General features: G+C 37.1%; 1 protein-coding gene across 9 annotated transcripts in view; it reads right to left on the reverse strand.

Moving 5' to 3' along the window:
• Positions 1-25537, reverse strand: part of HACE1 (HECT domain and ankyrin repeat containing E3 ubiquitin protein ligase 1) — a 110951-nt gene that overhangs the window by 59046 nt on the left and 26368 nt on the right. For 5 of the 9 annotated variants that reach the window (XR_014805742.1, XR_014805731.1, NM_001195340.1 and 2 more), the window contains 5 exon segments: positions 20952-21083; positions 6157-6239; positions 2067-2163; positions 997-1098; positions 298-404 (listed from right to left, as the gene is read on the reverse strand). Coding sequence is in view for 4 of the 9 variants with exons in the window: in NM_001195340.1 (NP_001182269.1) it covers positions 298-404; positions 997-1098; positions 2067-2163; positions 6157-6239; positions 20952-21083 (521 nt within the window). In the remaining 5 variants the exon portion in view is untranslated. 9 annotated transcript variants of the gene reach the window in all.

Genomic DNA, 25537 nt, shown 5'->3' on the forward strand with positions numbered 1-25537 from the left:
AACATTTTACATGCCTAGTCAACACAATCATTTTATAAAACTGTAGTCAAATATGCCCAAATTCACTTAAGTCAGTCTCTATTTTTAGTCTTCTTTAGAGAGACTCAAGCCTCCTCAGGAATAGCTGATTGCCCTGGTCCTTTGAAATAACACAATGATAACTCAGCAAAGCTTTATAACATCTTATACTGACAAAAAGAATCCAACAAAATAAACTATTCTCAGACAAGCCTAAAAGAAGACAACGTTGACAGATACTAATTCCCACTGATTTTGCTTATATTTTGAAACACTTACCTAAGCAATTTATGACCATTTGTTGTGGCAACTTCAGCAAGGCTTGTTAGAATCTTTAAATACTGGCTTTCACTTTGCTGAGACAAATGTTCCAGAACCTGCCGTAACTGAATTTTTTTACAAATTAAAAAAAATGTGATTACATAATAATCCATAAACTTTATCAAGAAATTAAGTACCTTTAGTTTAATAAATATTACAAATCGAGTCCTTTATAGTTATATAAATTCAAAAGCTAAGCTATAAAATAGTTGTTTAAAACCACCCAGTAAAAAAGTATAAACAAGAAGAACAAAAATCACCAAGTTTATTTACAGAAAATTCCAAACTTCTAAAATGTAAGAAAAACTTAAACCTTGCAACAATTCAAAGAGTAGAGCTATTATAAATACAGAGTTCAGTAACCTATGATTACCAACCATAACATGATATTCCTTCTTAGATTCTTTATTCTACCTATGGGAAATATTTGATTATCTTAAGGAGAGACCAAATACCCAGAGAACAGAAGATTCATAGGGCCAAAGACTAGCACAAAGTTTATTAATTGTCATAAAATTCATACTTATAATGCAGATAAGCAAATTAAAATTATTAAAATATTTATAATAAAATTACTAAACACATTTATAAAATATCATACACACTAAATACGAACAAAGGTTGTTCATTTACAAGCTACAAGCACAATTATATTACCATGTTTTCTCGGAGATCTTCATTCTGTGTCATTTGAATAATTGTCTGGAAAAGCCTAGGGTGATACTGAATTAATACTTCACACGTCTCTCCATAACCACCCTAAAAACAGCAGTTTAGATTACCTTAGGTTAAAAACAAAGTTCCTAGAAGAAAATTTGTTTCTTCTACACATAAATCTGACACTAAATGTCTGAGTTTTCTACTCCAAGCAATTCTCCAATTCTCCAATTGGCTGTCCTACTCCAATTCTCCAACTGGCTATCAATTCTGATGCTAACAAGGCGGAGGTAGTGCAGACCACACAGTAGGGGCTTAGTCCCACAAGAGTGCCCCTACTTTGGAAGCCAATCACAAGTCCAACTCACCCAGACTTCTAACTAACCAGCTATAGATAAGGAGTTCCCATGACCTCATCCTGAGGTTTGATCATTTGCTAGAACAGCTCACAGAACTCAGGAAAACATTTTACTTACCACTAACTGTTTATTACTAAGGATACAACTCAGAAACAGCCCAATGGAAGAGATGTGAATGGTCAAGTATGTAGGAAGGGGCAGAGAGCTCCAGATCCCATTCTGGGCATGCTGCCCTCCAACACTGTGATGTGTTCATCAACCTGGAAGCTCTCTAGGAACCCTGCTGTTGGGGGTCTTTATGAAAGTTCCATTACAGAGGCACAATTAGTCACTGGCTATCAGTCACTGGTAAATGAACTCAAAGTCCAGTCTCTAACTCCTCCTCAGGAGTGGGGGAGGAGGTTAGCTCCTCTGTCAACCAGTTAGCCCCTTTCCTAAAGCTATCTAGGGCTTCTCATCTGCCGGTCATTTCATTAATAAACAAAAAGATATTCTTATCACTCAGGAGGTTCCAAGAGTCTGTGCAGCTCTTGTGTTAGGTACTGGGATGAAGACCAATACTTATTTCTTATACTATCACAGTTCCTCTTAAATATCATATTCTTCGCGGAATAAAAATCTTTGCACCTATCTCATTTGAGAATAAAGTGATTTCACCTGTCTCAGTTTCAATTACAATGTAAGAGACTAATACATGCATTACCAACATACCTGTACACATAAATCCAGAGGAGTTACTCCATTTTTATCTGGCAGGTATTTGGCTCCTCGTAATAAAAGAATCTGTGCTGTATCTCTCTGACCATGACTGTACAGAAATAGAACCAAGTTAAACCTATAGTCTTTTTAAAGTCTTTCTCTATAAATTATGGACTATGAATATCAACCAACACAGGATTAACAATTTTAAAAAATTGAGATTAAGACCTGAACTATAACCTCAAAAGTTAGAAAAATTTCCCAGTGTTGTCATACTTTTACAATGTAGATAAGAAAATGACCTACTAAATTGCAGTAGGCACATGAAAAGATGCTCAACATCACTAATTATTAGACAAATGCAAACCAAAACTACAATGAGGTGTCAAACTCACACTGGTCAGAATGGCCATCATTAACAAATCTACAAATAACAAATGCTGGAGAGGGTATGAAGAAAGGGGAACCTTCCTACACTGTTCACAGGAATGTAAATTGGTACAATCACCATGGAAAACAGTACATAGGTTCATGAGAAAACTAAAAATAAAATTACCATATGATCCAGCAATCCCAGACAAAACTATAATTCAAAAAGATACATGCACCCCTACACTCACAGTAGCACTATTCACAATAGCCAAGACAGGCAACAACCTAAATGTCCAGGGACAATAAACAGATTAAGAAGATGTGGTACAGGAGTTCCTACTGTGGCACAGTGGGTTAAAAATCTGACTGCAGCCTCTAGCAGCTCAGGCTGCTACAGAGGCATAGGTTTGATACCTGGCCCAGTGCAATGGGTTAAAGGATGTGGCGTTGCCACAGCTGTAGCACAGTTAGCAGCCGCAGCTTGAATTCAATCTCTGGTCTGGGAAATTCCATCTGCCAGGAGTGTGGCCATTAAAAAAAAAAAAAAAAAAAAAAAAAAAAGATGCAGTACATATATACAATGGAATACCACTCAGCAATAAAAGCAAATGAAATAATGCCATTCGCAGCCACATGGATGCAACTAGAGATTATCATACTAAGTAAAGTCAGACAGAGAAAGACAAATACCATATGCTATCACTTATACGTGGAACCTAAAATATGGCACAAAAGAACCTATACAAAACAAAAACTGACTCACAGACATGGAGATCAGACTTGAGGTTGCCAAGCGGAAGTAGGGAGACAGTGGAAGTTTGTGGTTAGTAGATGCAAACTATCACATGCAGAATGTATAAGCAGGAGTTCCCATCATGGCACAGTGGAAACAAGTCCAACTACGAAACATGAGGTTGTGGGTTCTATCCCTGGCCTTGCTCAGTAGGTTATGGATCTGGCATTGCTGTGAGCTGTGGTGTAGGTCGAAGGGGTGGCTCGGATCCTGCATTGCTGTGGCTGTGGCTGGCAGCTGTAGCTCCAATTCTCCAGTTTGACCCATAGCCCAGGAACCTCCATATGCTGCAGGTGTAGGCTTAAAAAGAAAAGAAAAAAAAAAGGATAAACAACAAGGTCCTACTGTGTAGCACAGGGAACTATATCCAATCTCCTGGGAGAAACCATGATGAAAAATAATATATAAAAAAAGAATGTATATATGTATGTACGACTGAGTCACTTTGCTGTACAAAGAAATTTGCAAAACATTGTAAATCAACTGTACTTTCATTTAAAAAAAAACTTAATGACAGGTATTATAATAGCAGAAAGTAATTCCAAAAATTCTTTTACCATATCCCCAGGCTCAGACTATGTGAATATCCCAGTCCTTTATAACACTAAACACCTGTAGTTTACCAGTATATACAGCATCTCATAAAAGATATTTTTCAAAAATGTAATTATAGTGATTCATTCATTCAAAACATTTACTAAGCATCTAAGCACAAAACACTGTCCTACACATGGAAAATAAAGCGATGAATAAAATAAAAACTTGCTTTTATTGAGCTTTCAGCCCAGCAGAGGAGACAAATTATAAACAAGTAAATAAACATTACAAACCACAAAGTGCTATGAAGGAAATGATCATGATTCTGTGATGGGAAATGAGGAGAGGCCTACTTAGACTGGTGAGGAATTACCTTCCTAAAAAGTAACAGTAATATGGAGTCAGCCCCTTAAAAAGCCCAGGGAGGAACATTTCAGGCAAAACAATCAGCACACAGAAAAGCCTGCTGGAATGAGTCCACTATATTTGCGGAACTCAAAGACAACAAATGTGGTGAAGCACACAGTGAGCTACTCAGGATCAGACCCTGCAGGTCACCTGAAGGAATGCAGAGTTTGGATTTGACTTGAAATGCAATGAAGAGGCAGTGAAAAGTTTAAACACAAGGTTTAAACACAAAGTGATAAGAGCCCAATCTTTTTTTTTTAGATCACTTTTGCTTCCAGGAAAAGAACAGATGGGAAGGAAACAATAGAGGAATCAGGAAGACCAGGTTTAGAAATTACTGCATACTCTAGACAACTTTAAGGTGGTTTAATGAAGTGGAGAGAAGAACTGACATTCAGAATATATTCTGAAGGTAGAATTGACACAACTTACTAACACATTCCAAGATGAAGGTCAGATTGAGAAAGAGAGAGAGAGAAATAAAAAATGACCTAGTTTCTGGTTTACACAACTGAAAGGATGAAGGTTCCAATGACTGAGATGAGAAAAACTGCAGGAAAGGTTGGTAAAGGAAATCAGCTGTAGTCTGAACATGCTAACATCTGAGATTCTATGAGACTTGCAAGTGATGATGTAAATCAGCAGATGGACATTCAAATCTGAAGCTTCAAAGACAGGATGATTTCAGGAAATCAATGACATCATAAATTCAGGACACTATGGAAAGAACTGGTGTTCTACCCAAGCAACAAATCCTAAATGTAATATAAGAAAAAGCCTGGGTTCAGAGAATATCTAAGTCCTAGAGATCCAGAAGTCCTTTTATTCTAACTCAAGGCTGTTCAATGATGATTTGAATCAGTGATCAAAGCAACATCAGAGATCCTAAAGAGAAGCTAAACAAGAAGAAAAGCAGATCATTCATCTAAAACAAACCTCCTATAAACTACTGCATTTGGAGTGGATAAGCAATGAGATCCTGCTATATATAGCACAAGGAACTATATCCAATCACTTGTGATGGAACATGATGGAGGATAATTTGAGAAAAAGAATGTGTAAGTATATGTTTAACTGGGTCACTTTGCTGTACAGCATAAATTGACAGAACACTGTAAATCAACCATAATAAAAAAAATTTAATAAAACAAACCTCCTCTAATATGATATAAAACAGAAAAAAAAAAGGGTAAGAAAAGAACTTTCTGGAGAGCTCTATATCTAAAATTAAGAGCCTAAATAAATAATACAATTCCCACAATCTAAACCAAAGAGAAAAATGAAGTATACTGTGAGGTTTCCTAAATGGAACTAAATTTATATAACATATTACATGGGGAGGAGGGTATATGTATTATATACCCAGTGTAATAATTATACACTGTTAGCTCTTTAGGGCCTGGGGTTTATTTATTACTGTACCACCAAAGCCTATAATAATGCATGGCACACAGTGATGCTAACTAAATGTCTGTTTTTTACATGGCTGAATCAGTGAACAAAATGTATGCTCTAAGGACATGAACCAAGACAGAAGTTTGGAAACACGTTAACATCCAACAGCTACCAAGAATCATCCAAGAATTTTTTTAAAAGTTACAAATCCAAAGATAGCAAAAACTCGGCTCTGGCCTAAGACATACTTTGACAGCTTACCCACTGGAACTGATCTGGTACTTGATAAAGAAAACCGTGGAAATTACTGGATTATTGCTGTCTTTTTCATTGTTAAGTAATTAGTCTAAAATTTAAATAATGAGGTAAATCAATAGTTTCCACTTATAACATATAAAAATACTGGCGACAAAATAGAAAATACTTTTCTTCATGTAGTTAAGTAACAGAACATAATGCTATATTTCATCTTAAAAATGGAGCATAGTATTTCTGAGAAAACAGGAGACTTTTAGAAAATATACATAAGTGTTTGTGTTTAGAAATACAGGAGGTACACTCTTTAATGAGAATATTTGGAAATATAAAATATTATACCTGCAAGCAAAGTACAATGGAGTAGCTCCTGATACATTTGGCCTGTTAATATCAGCACCACTGTCTAGCAAGCACTGGACTGTCTGAGGGGAAAAGAAACAAAAGTAAACTAAAAAAGTCAAAACAAAGACACAATTATCACAATTTTAATCCATGTAAGAAAAGTTCTTACCACAACCAGCTTTAAAGAAAAAAGAGTAGGAACACGACAATTACAATAGCTGAACAAATTACACTTTTCAGTCAGCTCTGAGCCTAAGGCACTACACAGAATAAGTGGAATTATCAATGCAATATAAAGTGTTTTAATCTGGGAAAGTTCGAGAAAATCACTGATATGTAGTAGCTACCAAGGACTTGAAATGTGGCCAGTGCAAACTAGGAACTGAATTTCAAATTTTATTTTGCTATAATTAAGTTCAAACAGCCACATGTGGCTAGTAAATTGGACAGTGCTTCTCTACATATCTGAATTTTAAAACCAGAATTTTTTGCCTTAAAAAATAAAGTAGGTACCAGAGCTCTAAGTTTCTCAAATTCAAAGAGCATAATTATTAAAATACAAAATGTTTAAAGCTAAAAAATTCTTTTGTTATTAACAGTGGCCAATTCAGTTTCTCTGATAGTCATTCATATGTATTCTAGCCCCAAAGCTCTAATTTTGCAACCATCTGACTTGTACTAAGGGAATATGAGCTAAAATGAAATCTTAAAAAAATCTTATGATTAGGAATGGGGCAAGGCTGACCTGAAAACCTTAAAAAAGAGAATCTTTTCTGTTTTTATTCCTATGATCCTCTTTTGAGTTTCTCCTACAAAAAGGAAGACAATATGCAAAAACTTAGAAGTTTTTATAATAAGACTTTCAGTATTACTTATGGATTAAACACACATGTTCATCTTTGTCACTGCCCTAAATAATATCAGCAAAATATTAAGACTATAAACTGAATGGAAGCATAGGAAAGAATACAACAGCATACTAGATAAGAAAATAGGAAAAATGTGAAAACTGGTAGATCAATCTAGAGAGACATACTGTAGAAACCGAGAATAAAGAAAATGAAGGAGATAGAAGACCAAAGGGAAATAATCATGAAGTAATACAAAAAATTTCCCAGAACTGAGAGACAAGAGTTGTTAGACTGAAAAAGCCGGCCAGCACCCAGTTTAACAAATTAAAAGATCTTCAACAACACACACTGAAGTGAAATGTCATAATACCAGGGATATAGAGTCCAGATCTAAACAGAATTCAGATTGATGTTACATTTTTCAACAGCAGCACTGAAATCTAAAAGGTGAAATGCCCTCAAATTGTAAGGTAAATGACTTTCCAATACAGAATTCTATGGCCTGCCACACTATCATTCAAATATATCGTTTTAAACAAAAAACATGCTCAGGAGTTCCCGTTGTTGCGCAGTTGTTGCGCAGTGGTTAACGAACCCGACTAGGAACCATGAGGTTGCGGGTTCGGTCCCGGCCCTTGCTCAGTGGGTTAATGATCCGGCATTGCCGTGAGCTGTAGTGTAGGTTGCAGACTCGGCTCAGATCCCACATTGCTGTGGCTTTGGCGTGGGCTGGCGGCTACAGCTCCAATTCGACCCCTAGCCTGGGAACCTCCAGTGCCAAGGGAGCGGCCCAAAGAAATAGCAAAAAAACAAAAAAACAAAAAAACAAACAAACAAAAAAAAAAACATGCTCAGCTATTTAAGAGTTCAAAAAACAATTACCGGGAGTTCACAAACCCAACTAGCAGCCATAAGGACACAGGTTCGATCCCTGACCTTGCTCAGTTGGCTAAGGACCTGGCATTGCCATGAGCTGTGGTGCGGGATCAAAGTTGCGGCTCGGATCCCACGTTGCTGTGGCTGTGGTGCAGGCTGGCAGCTGTAGCTCTGATTCGACCCCTAGCCTGGAAATCTCCATATGCCATGAGGGCGGCCCTAGAAAGACAAAAAAAAAAAAAAAAAAAAAAAAAAAAAAAATTATCTCCAGAAGATATGCTCCTCCAAAATAAGGGAATATAATACACCAAAAGAAAAGAAGATGTGGAAGCCAGAATCCTGAAGATCAAACACAGGAGAGATTAAGAAATTCCCATGTTTAGAGAAAAAAATGGAACTGACATTATCTAATGAATTTCTCTTTGTAGAAAACAGTACTGAGAAAGGTTTTGTAGGAGCACATAAGATTTACTGATTCATAAAAATAAAACTGAGCAAAGCCAATAGTCACTATAGTAGAAAAGGTAATTACAGTTTACTACTTGATGCAGCAGTAAACAACATTCACCTAACTGCAATATACAACTAATACTGTCTCATCAAAATTTATAATTAATAAAGTTAATTATATGTAAATAATTTTAGATATGGGGGACAAGGAGAGTTATAATATTACACTATAATAATATATAATTAATTTTAGATATGGGGGAACAAAGGGAATTCGCATCATGACTCAGCAGGTTAAGAAGCTGACATGATCTCCGTGAGGACGTGGATTTCTTCTCTGACCTCACTCAGTGGGTTAAGGACCCACTGTTACCAAAAACTGCAGTGTAGGTCACAGATGTGGCGTGGGTCTGGTGTTGTTGTGGCTGTGGTGTAAGCCGGTAGCTACAGCCCCTACTCGACCCCTAGCCTGGTAACTTCCATATGTTGCAGGTGAGGCCATAAAAAGAAAAAGAAAAAAAAGGGGGGGGGGCAGGGCATGGGAAAAGAGTTTAAATTAGTAAATCCTCACTTACTATAACAAGAAATGATTCACTGAGATCTAAAAGCCATAAACTGAGAAAGAGCAGTAGAAAGAAGCATATTATTTGGAAATAGATAACAAAAGCTAAAAGAGTTGAAAACTATTGCCTGGTGATCATGAATTGACAAAGAAGAATGGTGATTTAAGGGATTAAAACTTTTTATTACACATATTTTGATAAAAATATTTTAGGGAGTTGCCATCGTGGCATAGTGGTTAACAAATCCGACTAGGAACCATGGGGTTTCGGGTTCCATCCCTGGCCTTGCTCAGTGGGTTAAGGATCTGGCGTTGCCATGAGCTGTGGTGTAGGTCACAGACATGGCTCGGATCCCGCATTGCTGTGGCTCTGGCGTAGGCCAGTATCTGAAGCTCCGATTCGACCCCTAGCCTGGGAACCTCCATATGCCGTGGGTGTGGCCCTAGAAAAAAACAAAAAGACAAAAAAAAAAAAATATATATATATATATACATATATATATATATATATGTATTTTAGGATATTAGAGTTCCCGTCGTGGCGCAGCGGAAACGAATACAACTAGGAACCATGAGGTTGTGGATTCAATCCCTGGCCTCGCTCAGTAGGTTAAGAAACCGCCACTGCTGTGAGCTGTGGTGAGGTCGCAGACCCAGCTCGGATCTGGCGTTGCTGGGGCTCTGGTGTAGGCGAGCAGCAACAGTTCCGATTAGACCCCTAGCCTAGGAACCTCCATATGCTGTAGGTGCGGCCCTAAGAAGGCAAAAGACAAAAAAAAAAATTTTAGGATATAGTATTCATGTTTTGCTACTTGAGTTTACTGCTATCTCAAGAGAAATTCAAAAATCTATGTAATTGAAGAATTGTTACATAAAACTTTACTATCAGCTTATAATCCTTAAACTGAGGACAAGTGGTCCAGTAGCTTTCAAATATAAGAATATAAACATTTAGGCTTTTTTTTTTTTTTGCCACGCCTGTGGCACATGGAAGTTCCCAGGCGAGGGACTGAACTCACTCCACAGCAGTGACCCAGGCCACTGCAATGACACCATACCAGAAATCCACTGTGCCACAAGGGAACTCCTGGGCTATTATTTTCTAAGACAAGGCCCACTTGAGCCTTTTGAACATGGCTTTCCCCCTTCTGATATCTGACCTAGACACTTCTGATATCTGACCAAATCAGAAAAGAGGGAAAGTAGCAATAATGTTCGCTGACTGTTACAGAGATTACAGACAATAAGATATCTCTCAAAAGGCTTGGCAGAGATAAAAACAATTATATCAAAAGCATATATTAATATTCAATTAAAATCCAGCAATCCAGATCAAAGCCGAAACAAAGTATTGACAAAACAGAAGTTCCCTTTGTGGCACAGCGGAAAACGAATCTGACTAGAATCCATGAGGATACAGGTTCAATCCCTGGCCTTGCTCAGTGTGTCAGAGATCTGGCATTGCTGTGAATTATGGTGTAGGCTGCAGATGTGGCTCAGATCCTGCAGTTGCTGTGGCTGTGATGTAGGCTGGCGGCTCTAGCTCTGATTCAACTCCTAGCTGAAAACAAAACAAAACAAAAAACCTATGCATTCATAAAAATTATATGGTTGTTAAAACTGTATGACATAAAAATATGAATAACCTTAGCATGTGCCTAGACACTGGGCTAATAAGCATTTATCATTTCATTTACTGCATTCTTTGAGGAAGCTGATATTCTCTCCACTTTCACAAGTAGGAAACTGAGTCTCAAAGAGGTCAAGCAATGTGCATTCCAACACACAAATAAACAGGGGAGCAGGAATTAAACCTAAGTCCATGTTCATAACCACTAGGCAAATTACAAAGAAAAAAAAAACACAGAAATTCTAATCTTTCTAAATTGAGATTACTAAATAGTACTATGAGTAACTTGGCATATCATCCGCTACATTAATCATAAATGATCTACTAATTCCCTACAAAATAACTATTTAAGAGTCAAGCTCAAGTGCCTAGACACCTTTTGGTGTTCAGATTTCAAATAACGCCAATTCTAAATCCATATACTTTTTACAGTTCTTCCATATTTTTACTTATACTATAGAGTTCACAGTATAAAAGCAAATTAGCCATTAGACCAACATATTCCTCTACAAAGTGGTAAGACTGGAGTTCCCATCGTGGCACAGTGGTTAACGAATCTGACTAGGAACCATGAAGTAGCAGGTTCAATCCCTGGCCCTGCTCAGTGGGTTAAGGATCTGGCGTTGCCCTGAGCTGTGGTGTAGGTCGCAGATGCAACTCAGATCCCGAGTTGCTATGGCTCTGGCGTAGGCCAGCAGTTGCAGTTCTGATTCGACCCCTAGCCTGGGAACCTCCATGTGCCACGGGTGCGGCCCTAAAAAGACAAAAAAAAGACCAAAAAAAACCAAAGTGGTAAGACAAACTTGAGGCAAATCATAGCCAGAAAGCATGATTTATAATACATACTGTCATATGTTTCTATTATTTCCTTGGATATAGGAAATATCCTACAAAGACATTAAAAATTCTGTTGACAGAAAAACACTTAAAGTGTAAACAGCTCACATTTCAGCATTTTCTTTTAAATTCACAAATCTTTCTGCTTTAGTTTTAACAAAAGCATCCCAATTAAGACCCTCAAAAAAAATACAACTATGAAAAGAAACATACATTTTTCCTTTTTTTTTTTTTTGGCCTCACCCACAGCATGTGGAAGTTTCCAGGGCCAGGGATCAAACCTGCACCACAGCAGCAATCCAAGACGCTGCGGTGACAATGGATCCTTAACCCGCTGCCCACAAAAGGACCCCAAGAAACATATGTTTTTAAAAAGATTCCAATAGCTTACTTGTACATAAAATGCTGCCTGAAGACAAATGGGTAGAAAAAGCCACTTCTCTCAGAGTAGAATAAAAAAATATATAAAGGGATTTGAATGTGAACAGTAAAAAATTGCCTTGCAGCACTGAAATGAGTGGAAAGTCATCAATCTGTATAATTAAAAAAAAAAAGTTCGCAGATTTCTTTTTGTGAAAGTGCTGAAACAGGAAGAGTAGGAAAACACAGAATTCAGTTATCAATTAAATGGCATAATAAAAAAGCAAGAAAGTCACATAACCTAAATCACAGGGTCGCTTTTTTTAAAAATTTTCAGTCTATGTAAAACTACTTCTATGTATTCAAAGGGTAAAATAAACTTTGAATCTAGTAAAACTCAAATGGAGGAAATTGTATTTATTAAATTAAAAATATAAAAGCTCTTAGGAGTTCCCATCGTGGCTCAGCGGTAATGACCCTGACTAGCATCTATGAGGATGCAGGTTTGATGCCTGGCCCTGCTCAGTGGATTAAGGATCCAGGGTTGCCATTAGCTACAATGTAGGTTGCAGACAAGCAGCTCAGATCTGGTGTTGCTGTGGCTGTGGTGTAGGCTGACAACTGCAGCTCCAATTCAACCCCTAGCCTGGGAACTTTCATATGCCATGGAAGCAGATAGACAGATAGATAGACAGACAGATAGATGTATATATTTAAAAGCTCTGAAACAAACAATGCTATCTGAGGATTTTAAATTATATAGATGCATAAGAGAATAAATTCTGGATTCAACTACTAAAATCCCTAAGGACTCTCAAAAGCAGAGATTTTCAGGAGTCCCCTTGCGGTGAAGCAGGTTAAGGATCTAGCACTGTCACTGACGTAGTTCTCTGGTTTACATCTGTAGCACAGGTTAGATCCTTGAACCAGAACGTCTCAATCCCCGGCCCAGGAACTTCCGCCTGCCGTGGGCATGGCCAAAAAAAAGGCAGAAATTTTCAGCAATGGACACAAATCAGATAAGACCTTTTATAAGAATCAGCACTATCAATATATACTTCACTTCAAAGGAAAAGGAAAAAAACGACATTTGGAAATGGAAAGAAAATGGTGGAAAAACTGCTCTGAATGATAATGCATTAGATTAATCCATTCCATCTTTCAACAAAAATTTCAATGCTCCTATATGCTAGTGCAGGGGATCACACTCTAGATGCTGGGGTCACGGCAATGAACAAAATGGACAAACATTTGCCTTCAAGAAGCTTACATTACAATGGGAAAGAAATAAACAAAATAGATAGAATGCTAGATGGTGATTAGTGCTATCCAAAGAACTGATCAGACTCTATGAGAGATCTGATTTCAATTTGTTTTAACAAATTTCTCACCCCTAAACCCCTACACACAAATATTTTTGTGAAAACTGCACTGTATCTATTTAACAAACTATAAGCCATGAAGTCAAAAAAAAAAAAAAAAACTGTAATTTATGATGGTCATAAATTCTTCTGTTTTCAAAATTGTATGGCTTTTCATTTACTTGCAAAAATTAACTCAGCAGCTTAAAGTTTAGTAATGTAAACATGTAAAAGCATACCAACATAAATATCTGGACTGATAACTGATTACCTGTATCTTTCAAGTTAATACAACAAATAGGAGTTCCCGTCGTGGCGCAGTGGTTAACGAATCTGACTAGGAACCATGAGGTTGCGAGTTCGGTCCCTGCCCTAGCTCAGTGGGTTAACGATCCGGCGTTGCCGTGAGCTGTGGTGTAGATTGCAGACGCGGCTCGGATCCCGCGTTGCTGTGGCTCTGGCGTAGGCCGGTGGCTACAGCTCCGATTAGACCCCTAACCTGGGAACCTCCATATGCCGCGGGAGCGGCCCAAGAAATAGCAACAATAACAACAACAACAACAAAAAAAAAAAAGACCAAAAACAAAAAACAAAACAAAAAACAAACAAAAAAAAAAAAAAAAAATACAACAAATATAATTTTAAGAACTATGCTGAACTGAAATCAATTTTATGTGTCTAATTTAAATAACCAAAATATGCTTTTAAAATAATTTAGAACTTCAAATTCCCTGTCCAACCCTTTCCTCCTTAAAACACACACACAACTGTCCTAAATACTCTACAATGGGAGTCTTCCTCCTCAAAACATAAGAAATTGCTAGGCTCTGACATCAACCTCATGAATATTTTCTCAGGTCAGTCTCCCAAAGCAATAGAAATCAGAGCAAAAATAAACCCATGGGACCTCATCAAACTGAAAAGCTTTTGCACAGCAAAGGAAATCAAAAAGAAAACAAAAAGACAACTTACAGAATGGGAAAAAATAGTTTCAAACGATGCAACAGACAAGGGCTTAATCTCTAGAATATATAAGCAACTTATACAACTCCACAGCAAAAAAACCAATCACCCAATGGAAAAATAGGCAAAAATAGGCAAAAGACCTGAATAGACTGTTTTCCAAGGAAGATACACAGATGGCCAACAAACACATGAAAAAATGCTCAACATCGCTGATTACAAGAGAAATGCAAATCAAAACTACCATGAGATACCACCTCACACCAGTCAGAATGGCCATCATTAATAAATCCACAAATAACAAGTGCTGGAGGGTTGAGGAGAAAAGGGAACCCTCCTGCACTGTTGGTGGGAATGTAAACTGATACAGCCACTATGGAGAACAATTTGGAGATACCTTAGAAATCTATACATAGAACTTCCATATGACCCCACAATCCCACTCTTGGGCATATATCCAGACAAAACTCTACTTAAGAGACACAGGAGTTCCCATCGTGGCGCAGTGGTTAACGAATCTGACTAGGAGCGACTAGGAGCCGTGAGGTTGCGGGTTCGGTCCCTGCCCTTGCTCAGTGGGTTAACGATCCGGCGTTGCCATGAGCTGTGGTGTAGGTTGCAGACGCGGCTCGGATCCCACGTTGCTGTGGCTCTGGCATAGGCCAGTGGCTACAGCTCCGATTGGACCCCTAGCCTGGGAATCTCCACATGCCGAGGGAGCGGCCCAAGAAATAGCAAAAAGACAAAAAAAAAAAAAAAAAAAAAGAGACACATGCACCTGCATGTTCATTGCAGCACTATTCACAATAGCCAAGACATGGAAACAACCTAAATGTCCATGACAGATGATTGGATTAGGAAGATGTGGTATATATACACAATGGAATACTACTCAGCCATAAAAAAGAATGACATAATACCATTTATAGCAACATGGGTGGAACTAGAGACTCTCATACTGAGTGAAATAAGTCAGAAAGAGAAAGACAAATGCCATATGATTTCACTTATAACTGAAATCTAATATACAGCACAAATGAACATTTCCACAGAAAAGAAAATCATGGAACTGGAGAATAGACTTGTGGCCACCCAGGGGAAGAGGGAGGGAGTGGGAGGGATCGGGACCTTGGGGTTATCGGACACAACTTGGAATGGATTTACAATGAGATCCTACTGAGTAGCATTGAGAACTATGTCTAGGTACTCATACTGTAACAGAACGAAGGGTGGAAAAAAAATGTACACATGTAAGTGTATCTTGGCCCCCATGCTGTACAGTGGAAAAATTAATTAATTTAAAAAAATAAATAAATAAAGTGTTCTAAATTAAAAAAAAAAAAGAAATTGCTAGGAAGAAATCTTGAAAGAAAATTTTCATATGGCCTTCAAGAAATCCTTACAAAGAAACAACACATTTAACAGACTTCATGGCTTTTCAAGTGATAAAACAACATCCTGATGGAAAACTAATGTGCCAAGCTGAAGTTTGGGTTAATCTCAAAAGTCATTTAATTAAAGGCAGAGACTAACTAAGACCACTTGTGCCTGATACACTGATAAATTATAAATCGAGAAATCTAAAGCAGCTCTACTTTATCAATGTCAAATCCCTAAACAACACTGATCAAACTAAAAAGAAATAGATACTCAGTATTAAACTACAGGCAAAAATTTGAGTTGCGGTATTACCATTTACTAAAACAATGATAACCAAACAACGAAAAAAAGCACCTTTTAATGTCTAATTAAAAGTAATTCTCATGATAGGATGGCAATGCACAACTTGTGTACTAGGAAAAAGGCCAATTTGCTAATCAGTGACCGGTTTATATAGGTCTTCTCTAGAAACCTGTCCACCTAAGCCTATCAAGACTTTGAAGGCTTATGTAATATCTAGCAAGAATCAACTTTAACCAGTTGCGTTAGAAAAATCATAGTAATAGAAGAACTTTCTATTATTGCTCACATTTCCCAGAAGTGATTAAAGGAGGATTTAGAAGAAATAAAATTACTCTGAACCTAAAAATACATTCTGAAAAGTTAAGTACATCAACCTTTGTTCTTCAAGGCTGAATCCGGTTAACATTTTTGCAAAGGCTTTCAATTAAGTTTTGCATGGCTGTCCTGTAATTCTCAGGATGAAAAGCTTGGAAGCCAGCTAAAGATATCAAGAGAGCTGACTCAATGTAGGTGAGCACTGTTCCTTAACAAGCCTACAATTTCAGTTACCAAAAAGATGCAGTCAGTCCTACCAAAGATAATCTACTCTAAGCAGGGTTCAACTATCATTTTATACTGTTTGTGAAGCTTCATGTTCAGCTATATAAATTTAGTAATATAAACTTTATTCTGATAAAAACACAATTTCCTTTTTAAGTGAACTTAATCCAAAACTAACCTTGCTGTGTACTCTGAACTTAAATAAACTGAGACTGAACCATTTGAAAGTTTGAGAGAGTTTCTGAATCCAAGTTATTCCAGGAAAACAGCAAACATTTGCGGCAATTTATCAAAATGCAAGTTCTATTTATGGCCAAGAATAACTGGAGTCAATTATACCTATGTAGAATAATATTAGGTTTTACTATACTTCCTAAAAATGAGACTAAAACCAAGCAACACACTGGGCCTAGCTTACTTCACAAGAGGAAATGAATTAAAGAGCACTGTATTTGCGGCTCAGCAGTAACAAACCCGACTAGTACGCATGAGGATGCAGGTTCAATCCCTGGTCCTGCTCAGTGGGTTGAGGAGCCAGCGTTGACTGGAGTTGTAGCGTAGATCAGGAACTGTAGTATAAGTTCCAGATGCAGCTCAGATCCCACGTTGCTGGGGCTGTCTGTGGTGTAGGCCAATGGCTGCTGCTCTGATTCGACCCCTAGCCTGGGAACTTCCATATGCCGTGGGTACAGCCCTAAAAAGACAAATAAAAATGAATAAATAAAAGAGTATTGTACCGTTCCTGCAGAATCTCACACACACATATATGTATTTATTTTTTGGGCCACACCCACAGCATATGAAGGTTCCCAGACTAGGGGTCAAATCAGAGTGCAGGTGCTGGCCTAAGCCACAGCCACAGAAACACCAGATCCTTAACCCACTGAGCAAGGCCAGGCATTGAACCTTCGTCCTTATGGATGCCATTGAGATCTGTTTCCACTGAGCTACAACAGGAAATCCACATCATCCATTTTTAAAATGGTAATAATGGTATCAATACTATGATTAATTACTCTTTTTTTTTTTTTTTTGGTCTTTTTGTCTTTTCTAGGGCCGCACCTGCTGCATATGGAGGTTCCCAGGCTAGGTATCTAATCAGAGCTGTAGCCACCGGCCTATGCCACAGCCACAGCAATGCAGGATCCAAGCCACATCTGCAACATACACCACAGCTCAGGGCAACGCCGGATCCTTAACCCACTAAGCGAGGCCAGGGATCGAACCCGCAACCTCATTGTTCCTAGTTGGATTCATTAACCACTGAGCTACGATGGGAACTCCTGATTAATTACTCTTAAGTTGTCTTCCAAAGCATTCACAACACTTTCCTCAGTTATGTAATCAGGAGACAGAATATACCTCAGGGAGTTCCCACTGTGGCTCAGTGGTAATGAACCTGACTAGTATCCATGAGGACGTGGGTTCGACCCCTGGACTGGCACAGTGGGTTAAGGATCCAGCATCGCTGTGAGCGGTGGTAGAGGTTACAGATGCCACTCGGATCTGGCTTTGCTGTGGCTGTGGCTGTGGCTGGTAGCTATAGCTCCGATTTGACCCCTAGCCTGGGAACTTCCAAATGCTGCAGATGCAGCCCTAAAATAGAAAAAAAAAAAAAAAAAAAAAAAAATACATAGGAGTTAGACAAGGGCAGGAGAAGAAAAAGTTGCCAAAGACTATATAATAAGCCAGGTGAAAAAGCAAATTTTCCAATGATTTTTTTTTTAAATCAATATCCAAAGAAAAACCATAATTCTGGTATTGTATAGCTAATAACAGCTGACCTAAAGAAGATTATAAAAAATTAAGAAGTTATGATCATTTCTTTCAACTGATCATTTTTTAAAAAGGAACAGCAAGGACAAAAACGGTCAGAATGCACTCTTCAACTGCCCAAAACAATTCCTTCCAACAAGAGGATGAAGAAACCCTTATCTTGGTTTACCTCTAATGGAAACAAATGCATCTATATGAAATCATGGCCAAAATTACTTGACTTCTTAGATATATCAAAGATCAATCTTTCAAATCTTTTGTTAAAAAAAGTAATGCAAATCTGAAAATCATTTGTCATCAAAGCAGGAATACAGTATTCAATTTTAAATTCTACAAAGCTTTAGAGCTCTTAGCCGGTTTTTCAAAACTTTTTCACACAATCCCAAGATTTACCCTAAAATGACATCAGAAGGTAAATTTTAGAGGATTTCTTTATCATAGCAGCCTCTTTAATTTTAAAAGCTCTGATATGCTTTTTTAAATATTTTAATGGAGTTTCTTTCAAAATATATTATTGAATAGATTATTGATTTTAAACTTAAAAATAAAATCTTGACATCTATGTGCACTGGTATATATCTACATGGACACAAGTTTTGAAGACCTTTTAATAAATTTATGCAAAAACTGGCTACTGTGAAACAATAAAAAGGCCATTTTCATTTGCTGATACTTGACAAAGCATTTTAGACTCAGTGTTCAACCTATGGACATATATACAAAGGGCTAAAAAAATCAATAATCCCTACCTTGTAATAACTTATCGTATCTCAGAGCCCTTAAATCATGCCCAACTCAAGATAAAAGGATATGCTTATCCACTGATATTTGAATATGTCCCAGAAATATATGAGTAATGAGACATAGGGAATATCAGCACAACTATCAACACAGATTCTTTTAGAGTTATAATTCAGCCTGGAGGCCAATGAGACAGACTGATTTTTTTTAGATTTCTTCTCATCCTAATTGAGGGATTAAAGTTGCATAAAATTAATCAGACAACAGTACTAAACTTTCTCTTTTTATCTGATCTTCATAGGTAACTACAATGGACTAACTATGACAGATAGGAATCTCACTCACTTATACAATCACTCACAAGTCAACGTGACTTTTTGTACCCTTCCTCCTCTACTATATCTGCAAAATCTCACCCTGTGAAACTCATCACCAGTGAAGTCAGGCCCCCTATAAATCTTCCAAAAACACAATTCTTCAAAGGCATTGGACTATGAGGAATTCTCCTTTACTCTACCACACCTGCTTTAGGTTGTAAACCATATGGAGTATATTATACTTAAACTACTCTTCAATAACTTTAGAAGGCAATTCTAAATTTTTAAGGCACCCTGTAATGCACAAGTTTTGAACCAAGGTTTTCTGAATAATTCTTGCTTCTTCACTAGTTCAAGGCAGCTAAAAGTAGCTTTTGTAGATAATTTCTAATATGTACTCCAGTTTTTTATTACACAAATTCCTAAGCAACGAGTGTGGTTTGCACTCTTAGTAAATGACACGTCACTCATTTGTTATGACAAAGAGTTTTTTTTGTCCTGTGAGAGCTACCAGCAGGACCCTTTCTCTAACAGGAAACAGTTGCTTAAAAACCAGGGCCAGTCAAGATTAGAATATTTCAGATATTTCTTTCCACACAGAATACTTTTTAAATTTAAAAGTGTTGACTTGGAGAAGGGAAAAACTATGAGAAGGAATATTCCTTGACAACACTGGGTTAGTTTTCAGATGATAAAAGACAAAGAATAAAAATGAACATTGGTGTTCAGAAGAAATTCCAAGGGGAAAAAAAAACATACATCCCTCCTTTTATCCATCTCTTATTAAACATAAGACAATGTCAGCCTTGGCCTCACAATCTTAAGGAAGTGCAATATTCTATGAACAAAGGTCATACATAAATCATCTCAATATACAGGCTCCTACACCATGAACACAGGTTAGGAAAAAAATGTTTGCAGAGACAGAAATCCAGACTCCACTAGAAATTCTCCCAATGAAAAGATAAGACTCACAGAGAATGTGTACAAAAAATACACAAATTTTTGTACCTTTGAAAATGTTGGTGTTATTTTTTGTTTTCAGTTGGTTTTTGTTGTTATGGTTAGCCAATAAAATAAGCAGTATTCTATTGTCAATAATGTTAAATACAGAGGAAAAAATACTGAAAGTAACCAGGATAGGAAATTATACAAAGCAGAAATTCAATCTAAAATCTTAAGCTAACAAAAAATAAAAATTAAAAATTTAAAAATTTAAAAAAATAAAATAAAATCTTAAGCTAACAATCTTTAAATGGGCGGCAATCTCCTAATGAGAGAAAAAACTATCAGCAATTTTAAAAGCCACATGTCTATACACAGGGATAACAAGAAAGTATTACCATAAAACAAAAGAACAATTTTAGAAATCAAAAGAAAAAAAAATTTTGTCTCTATTACTTGTCATATTCCAAGAGAGTAGAAAAATATGATAATCCAAGCTGGACCATTTAGGCAATGTCAGAGCTCACTTTCTTCACTATCTAATCCCAAAAATTGAGACTTAATGGTAAATAATATGAAAAAGTTTGTGATAAAACTGAGAACAGAATAAACATTACAACTGTTAAAATTATATGTGAACATACACTACATTTACATTTTTAATATATTCAGCTATTAAAATCTGAATCAGAAATAAATTGAAATCCAATTACAAACCCATTACACATATATTAAAAAGACTATTTTCTATTCCTTTGATCCACACAAAATATATCAATCAAAAGTCCATATGATGAAGAAAATGTTGCTATGATGCTTCTTGTTTCCAATTATGCATGAATTCAGTTTTAAAAAATAAGCACATGCAACTTAATTTAAAGTCCTCAAGGCTTAATTTACCGTCTTGTGACCGTTCTGGCAGGCCACATGCAGCGCTGTCTGTCCCATGGCATCTTCAACATCGACGTCACTGACGTGCTGTACAAGATCATGGAGTAGTTCTGTCCGCCCGTTCACAGCCAGCCAGTGTATCTGTGTAGCCATTTAGTTACTTAACATTTATGCAAGAGTGTTTCATATGAAAACAGCAGATAAATAATGCAATTATTTCTCACCTGAGAGCATGACATGCACACTAAGGATTAAAATAAAAATTTAAGGCAATATACTTTTTTCCTATACTTCTACATGGGGAAAAATATGCATCAGGATGTGACACCACCATGTATTTCAAAATCAGGCACTTCATGATTCAAAGGGGTTAAGTATCCTAAACTGAGGCTCACCAAATCCTCTGCTCCTTAGATGACACTAGACTGTTATGTACAGCTTGTCTCTAGAAGAAGTACTGGATAGCTTTCCTCCCCAGAAGCAAATGTAAGTTAAAAAGTAACCCAGGAGTTCCCGTCGTGGCACAGTGGTTAACGAATCCAACTAGGAATGATGAGGTTGCGGGTTCAATCCCTGCCCTTGCTCAGTGGGTTAAAGATCCGGCGTTACCGTGAGCTGTGGCATAGGTCGCAGACTCGGCTCGGATCCTGCGTTGCTGTGGCTCTGGTGTAGGCTGGCAGCTACAGCTCCGATTGGACCCCTAGCTTGGGAACCTCCATATGCCGCAGGCGTGGCCCAAGAAATGGCAAAAAGACAAAAAAAAAAAAAAAAAGTAACTCAGTAGATGTCATATTCTTTATTTCCTACATTTTACACATTAAAGCATATATCATATATAAATAACATATAGAGAGAATAAAAAAATACAAAACACCTATAGATCTACACTCAAAAATAATCAATATTAAAACTTTGGACTATACTGTCTATACACTTTTCATCTGACTTTTTTTCCATTACAAACTATGTAATAAATTCATTGAGTAATAAAAATTAAAAAATATATAAAAAAAGAAAAAATATATCATGAAACTTCTGTTTTAAAATGGTAACTTTGAACCTATGTATCAGCTTCTACTTATTCCCCAATCATCACTGAAATGACAGTAAAGAGTACCTTTTCTTAAATGATAGATCTATTAAGATAAAGAAAAAGAAGGACTACAATAGCAACAAATTTTGGAAGCTGGAAGCTTTTGTCAGACCTGTCAGAACAAAAACATGAATCCTAAACCAGTAATACAGAGTGTCAAGATGGTAGATGCAGATTACAGAACTCCCAAAAAGCTGAAGAATAGTAGTAAGTACCCTGCAACATCTCTTGAAGTGAATGTGGGGCTAAAAGCAGATCATTGGAAGTTTATTTAATAAGATTTAGATCCTTAGATTCCCATCTCTTCCCAAATCGGCAAGGCCAGTAACCACCCCTCCACAATCAGAAAGAACACAAGATGCTTGAAAACAGAGCATCTGGATAAGGGACACTAAGCCCACTGAAGCAAGTCCATCACACTGAAAGGGGGCAATAAAGTGCAGGTTTACATACTGAATACGGAAATCCCAGATCATTCTCTTCAACCCAGTATCCAGAATGCTAACATCCTCCTGACCAGCTTAAGAGCAAATGCCTAGAGAAACTGACATGAGAAAGGATTCTAAAGGCAAATGCCCAAGCAGATCATCATATACTGAAGCCCACAGTGACCAACTGCACACATTCAGACAGAGCTTTCAAATAGCCTTTTCCTGATCCACCAAGCATCTGACAAATGCATCTAATTTTAAAGACAAAACACAAAACAATAAAAAGCAAAAAGTAGAAGAGAAAAAGAGCCATGAACATTCAAGAAAAAAACTTCGAAAGGAAAAATATTTAACACTCTCAATACTGACTGCATCCTTGAAACAAGAACAGGATACTATTTTTCTAAAAGGAATGGGGGGAAAGCTCTTGGAAATATAGTGATTAAAAACATACATACTCAAAAAAATATTAGAAGGTAGTACTGAGGAAGTCTCCCAGAAAGCAGAAAAAGACCAAGAAATAGAAAAACAAGAGAAAAATGGTGAATTACAAACAAAAGAAAATAAAAGCTAGCCCACGAGGCCCAATGTTCAAATAACAGAAATTCAAAAAAGTAGTGAACAAGGAAAGCAATGGAGTAGAAATCATCAGAGAAATAATTCATGAACATTTTTCATGGGTTCCTGTTACACAAGTTTCCTGGTTAACAGAGCCTCAGTATTATCCAGCCAAAAGGATAAAATTAATCCAAACCAAGACACATAATCATAATATTTTAAAACACTGAGGACATAAGAAATTCCATAAGTTTCTAGAAAGTAAAATCAAAATAAGATTCATTAGATTCAAGATTAAAAATGGCACCAAACTTCAAAACTGAAAGCTAGAAGATAACAAAGCAATGCTTTCAAAATTCTAAAGAAAAAAGATGGCCAGCCTAGAATTTACTATCAACCAAACTGTCAATTACATAATCAGACAGATTCAAAGATTCAAGTATTATCGTCATGCCAAGATCAACCAATTTATCTCCCATGCACCCTTTCTCAATTAACAACTGGAAAATGTGCTCCAGTGATGAGACAGAATAGTTATCAGGAAAGTCAGACACAGAACCTATATACAGGCATACCTCCCTTTATTGCACTTTGCTTTATTGAGCTTCTCAAGATACTGCGTTTTTTAGAAATTGAAGGCTTGCGCCAACCTTACCTCAAGCAAGTCTATCAGCATCATTTTTCCAACAGCATTTGCGTCTCTGTGTCACATTTTGGTAATTCTCACAATATTTCAAAGCTTTTCATTACTATCATATTTCTTATGATGCTTTGTGAGCTTTGATGTTACTTGTAATTGTTGTGAGGCACCACAAACAGTGCCCATTAAGACAGAAAACCTAATTGATTGTTGGAATGACAACAAAGGATTTAGAATACCACATAAACTTAAGAGATAAGGCAGCAGCTGGGCTTTAGAGGATTAACTCTAATTCTGAAAGAAGTTCTCCTGAGGGTCACATGCTATCAGACAGCACTGCTTGCTACAAACTGTTCATAAGAGAGTCAATCAATAAAGCAAACTTCACTGTTGTCTAGTTCTAAGAAATGGCCACAGCCACCCCAACCCTTAGCAACCACCAACATCAAGGCAAGACCCTCCCCCAGCAAAAAGATTAGGACTTGCTGAAGGCTCAGATGATAGTTAGCATTTTTCAGCAATAAAGTGTTTTTAATTAAGGTTTGTACATTGTTAGACACTACTGCATACTGAATAGACTACAGTACAGTGTAAATATAACCTTCACATGCACTAGGAAACTAAAAAATCTGTGTAACTCGCTTTATTGCAATATTCATTTTATTGAGGTAGACAGTACAGAATCCTCAATGTTTCCCAGGTATGCCCATAAAATAAAAACCCAAAACAAGAGAAAGGCAAAGGAATCTCCAGGATAATAGTGAAGAGAAATTTTAAACAACACTGTAAAGGAGGCCTAAAAAAATGAACAAATCTAGCTTAAAGAACTGTAGTCTCTGTAAAAGATTCCTTCAAAACTAATCAAGAAGAAGAAAGGTATTAAATACACGTTAAGACAATATTTATAAAGCTCAGGGGAAGTCTAATAATGAATTAACGATAAGTATTTAGAAAACTTAAAAAAATTAAGCTGCAGAAAAAAAAAGACAGAAATAAAAGACATATAGATTGGAAAGAAAAAGATAAAACTATCTCTATTTGCAGAGTTTTCTTACGGCTCAGTAAGTTAAGGATCCAGCATTTGTCACCACAGCCTTTTAGGTCGCTGCTGTGGTTCAGGTAGCTGCTGTGTCACACGTTCATTCCCCGGCCCAGGAACTTCCACATGCTGGGAGTGTGGTCAAAAAAAAAAAAAAGCAACTGCATTCCTATGTACTCGCAATGAACATGTAGAAATTGGAATTTAAAACAATGTTGGGAGTTCCCGTTGTGGCACAGTGGTTAACGAATCTGACTAGGAACCATAAGGTTGCGGGTTCGGTCCCTGCCCTTGCTCAGTGGGTTGACGATCTGGCATTGCTGTGAGCTGTGGTGTAGGCTGCAGACGTGGCTCGGACCCCGCATTGCTGTGGCTCCAGCGTAGGCCGGCGGCTACAGCTCCGATTTGACCCCTAGCCTGGGAACCTCCATGTGCCATGGGAGCAGCCCAAGAAATGGCAAAAAGACAAAAAAAAAAAAAAAAAAAAAAAAAAACCCAATGTCACTTACAACTGTTCCAAAAAAAATAAAATACCTAGTTGTATGCTTAAAACATACACAAGATCTGAACGCTTAACACCACAAAATTCTGATGAAAGAAATCAAAGACCTAAATAAATGGAGGAACATATATATCATTAGTAGACTGGAAGACTCAACACAGTAAAGACGTCAATTCTCCCCAAACTGATCTATACAATTAAAGCAATTTCAGTAAAAATCTTAAGGGCTAAGCATAAGGATGAAGGAAAAGAAACATATGGTTATAAAAGAGCATCACAAAACTTCTCTGGAGTTGAAGTATTCAGAATACTGACATCTGGTAGCGGACACA

The sequence above is a fragment of the Sus scrofa genome, chromosome 1 (assembly GCF_054392235.1).
Source record: "Sus scrofa isolate SSC_HxYL_T2T_F1_AM1 chromosome 1, Sscrofa_HxYL_maternal_Yorkshire_Landrace_v2.0, whole genome shotgun sequence".
Taxonomy (NCBI): domain Eukaryota; kingdom Metazoa; phylum Chordata; class Mammalia; order Artiodactyla; family Suidae; genus Sus; species Sus scrofa.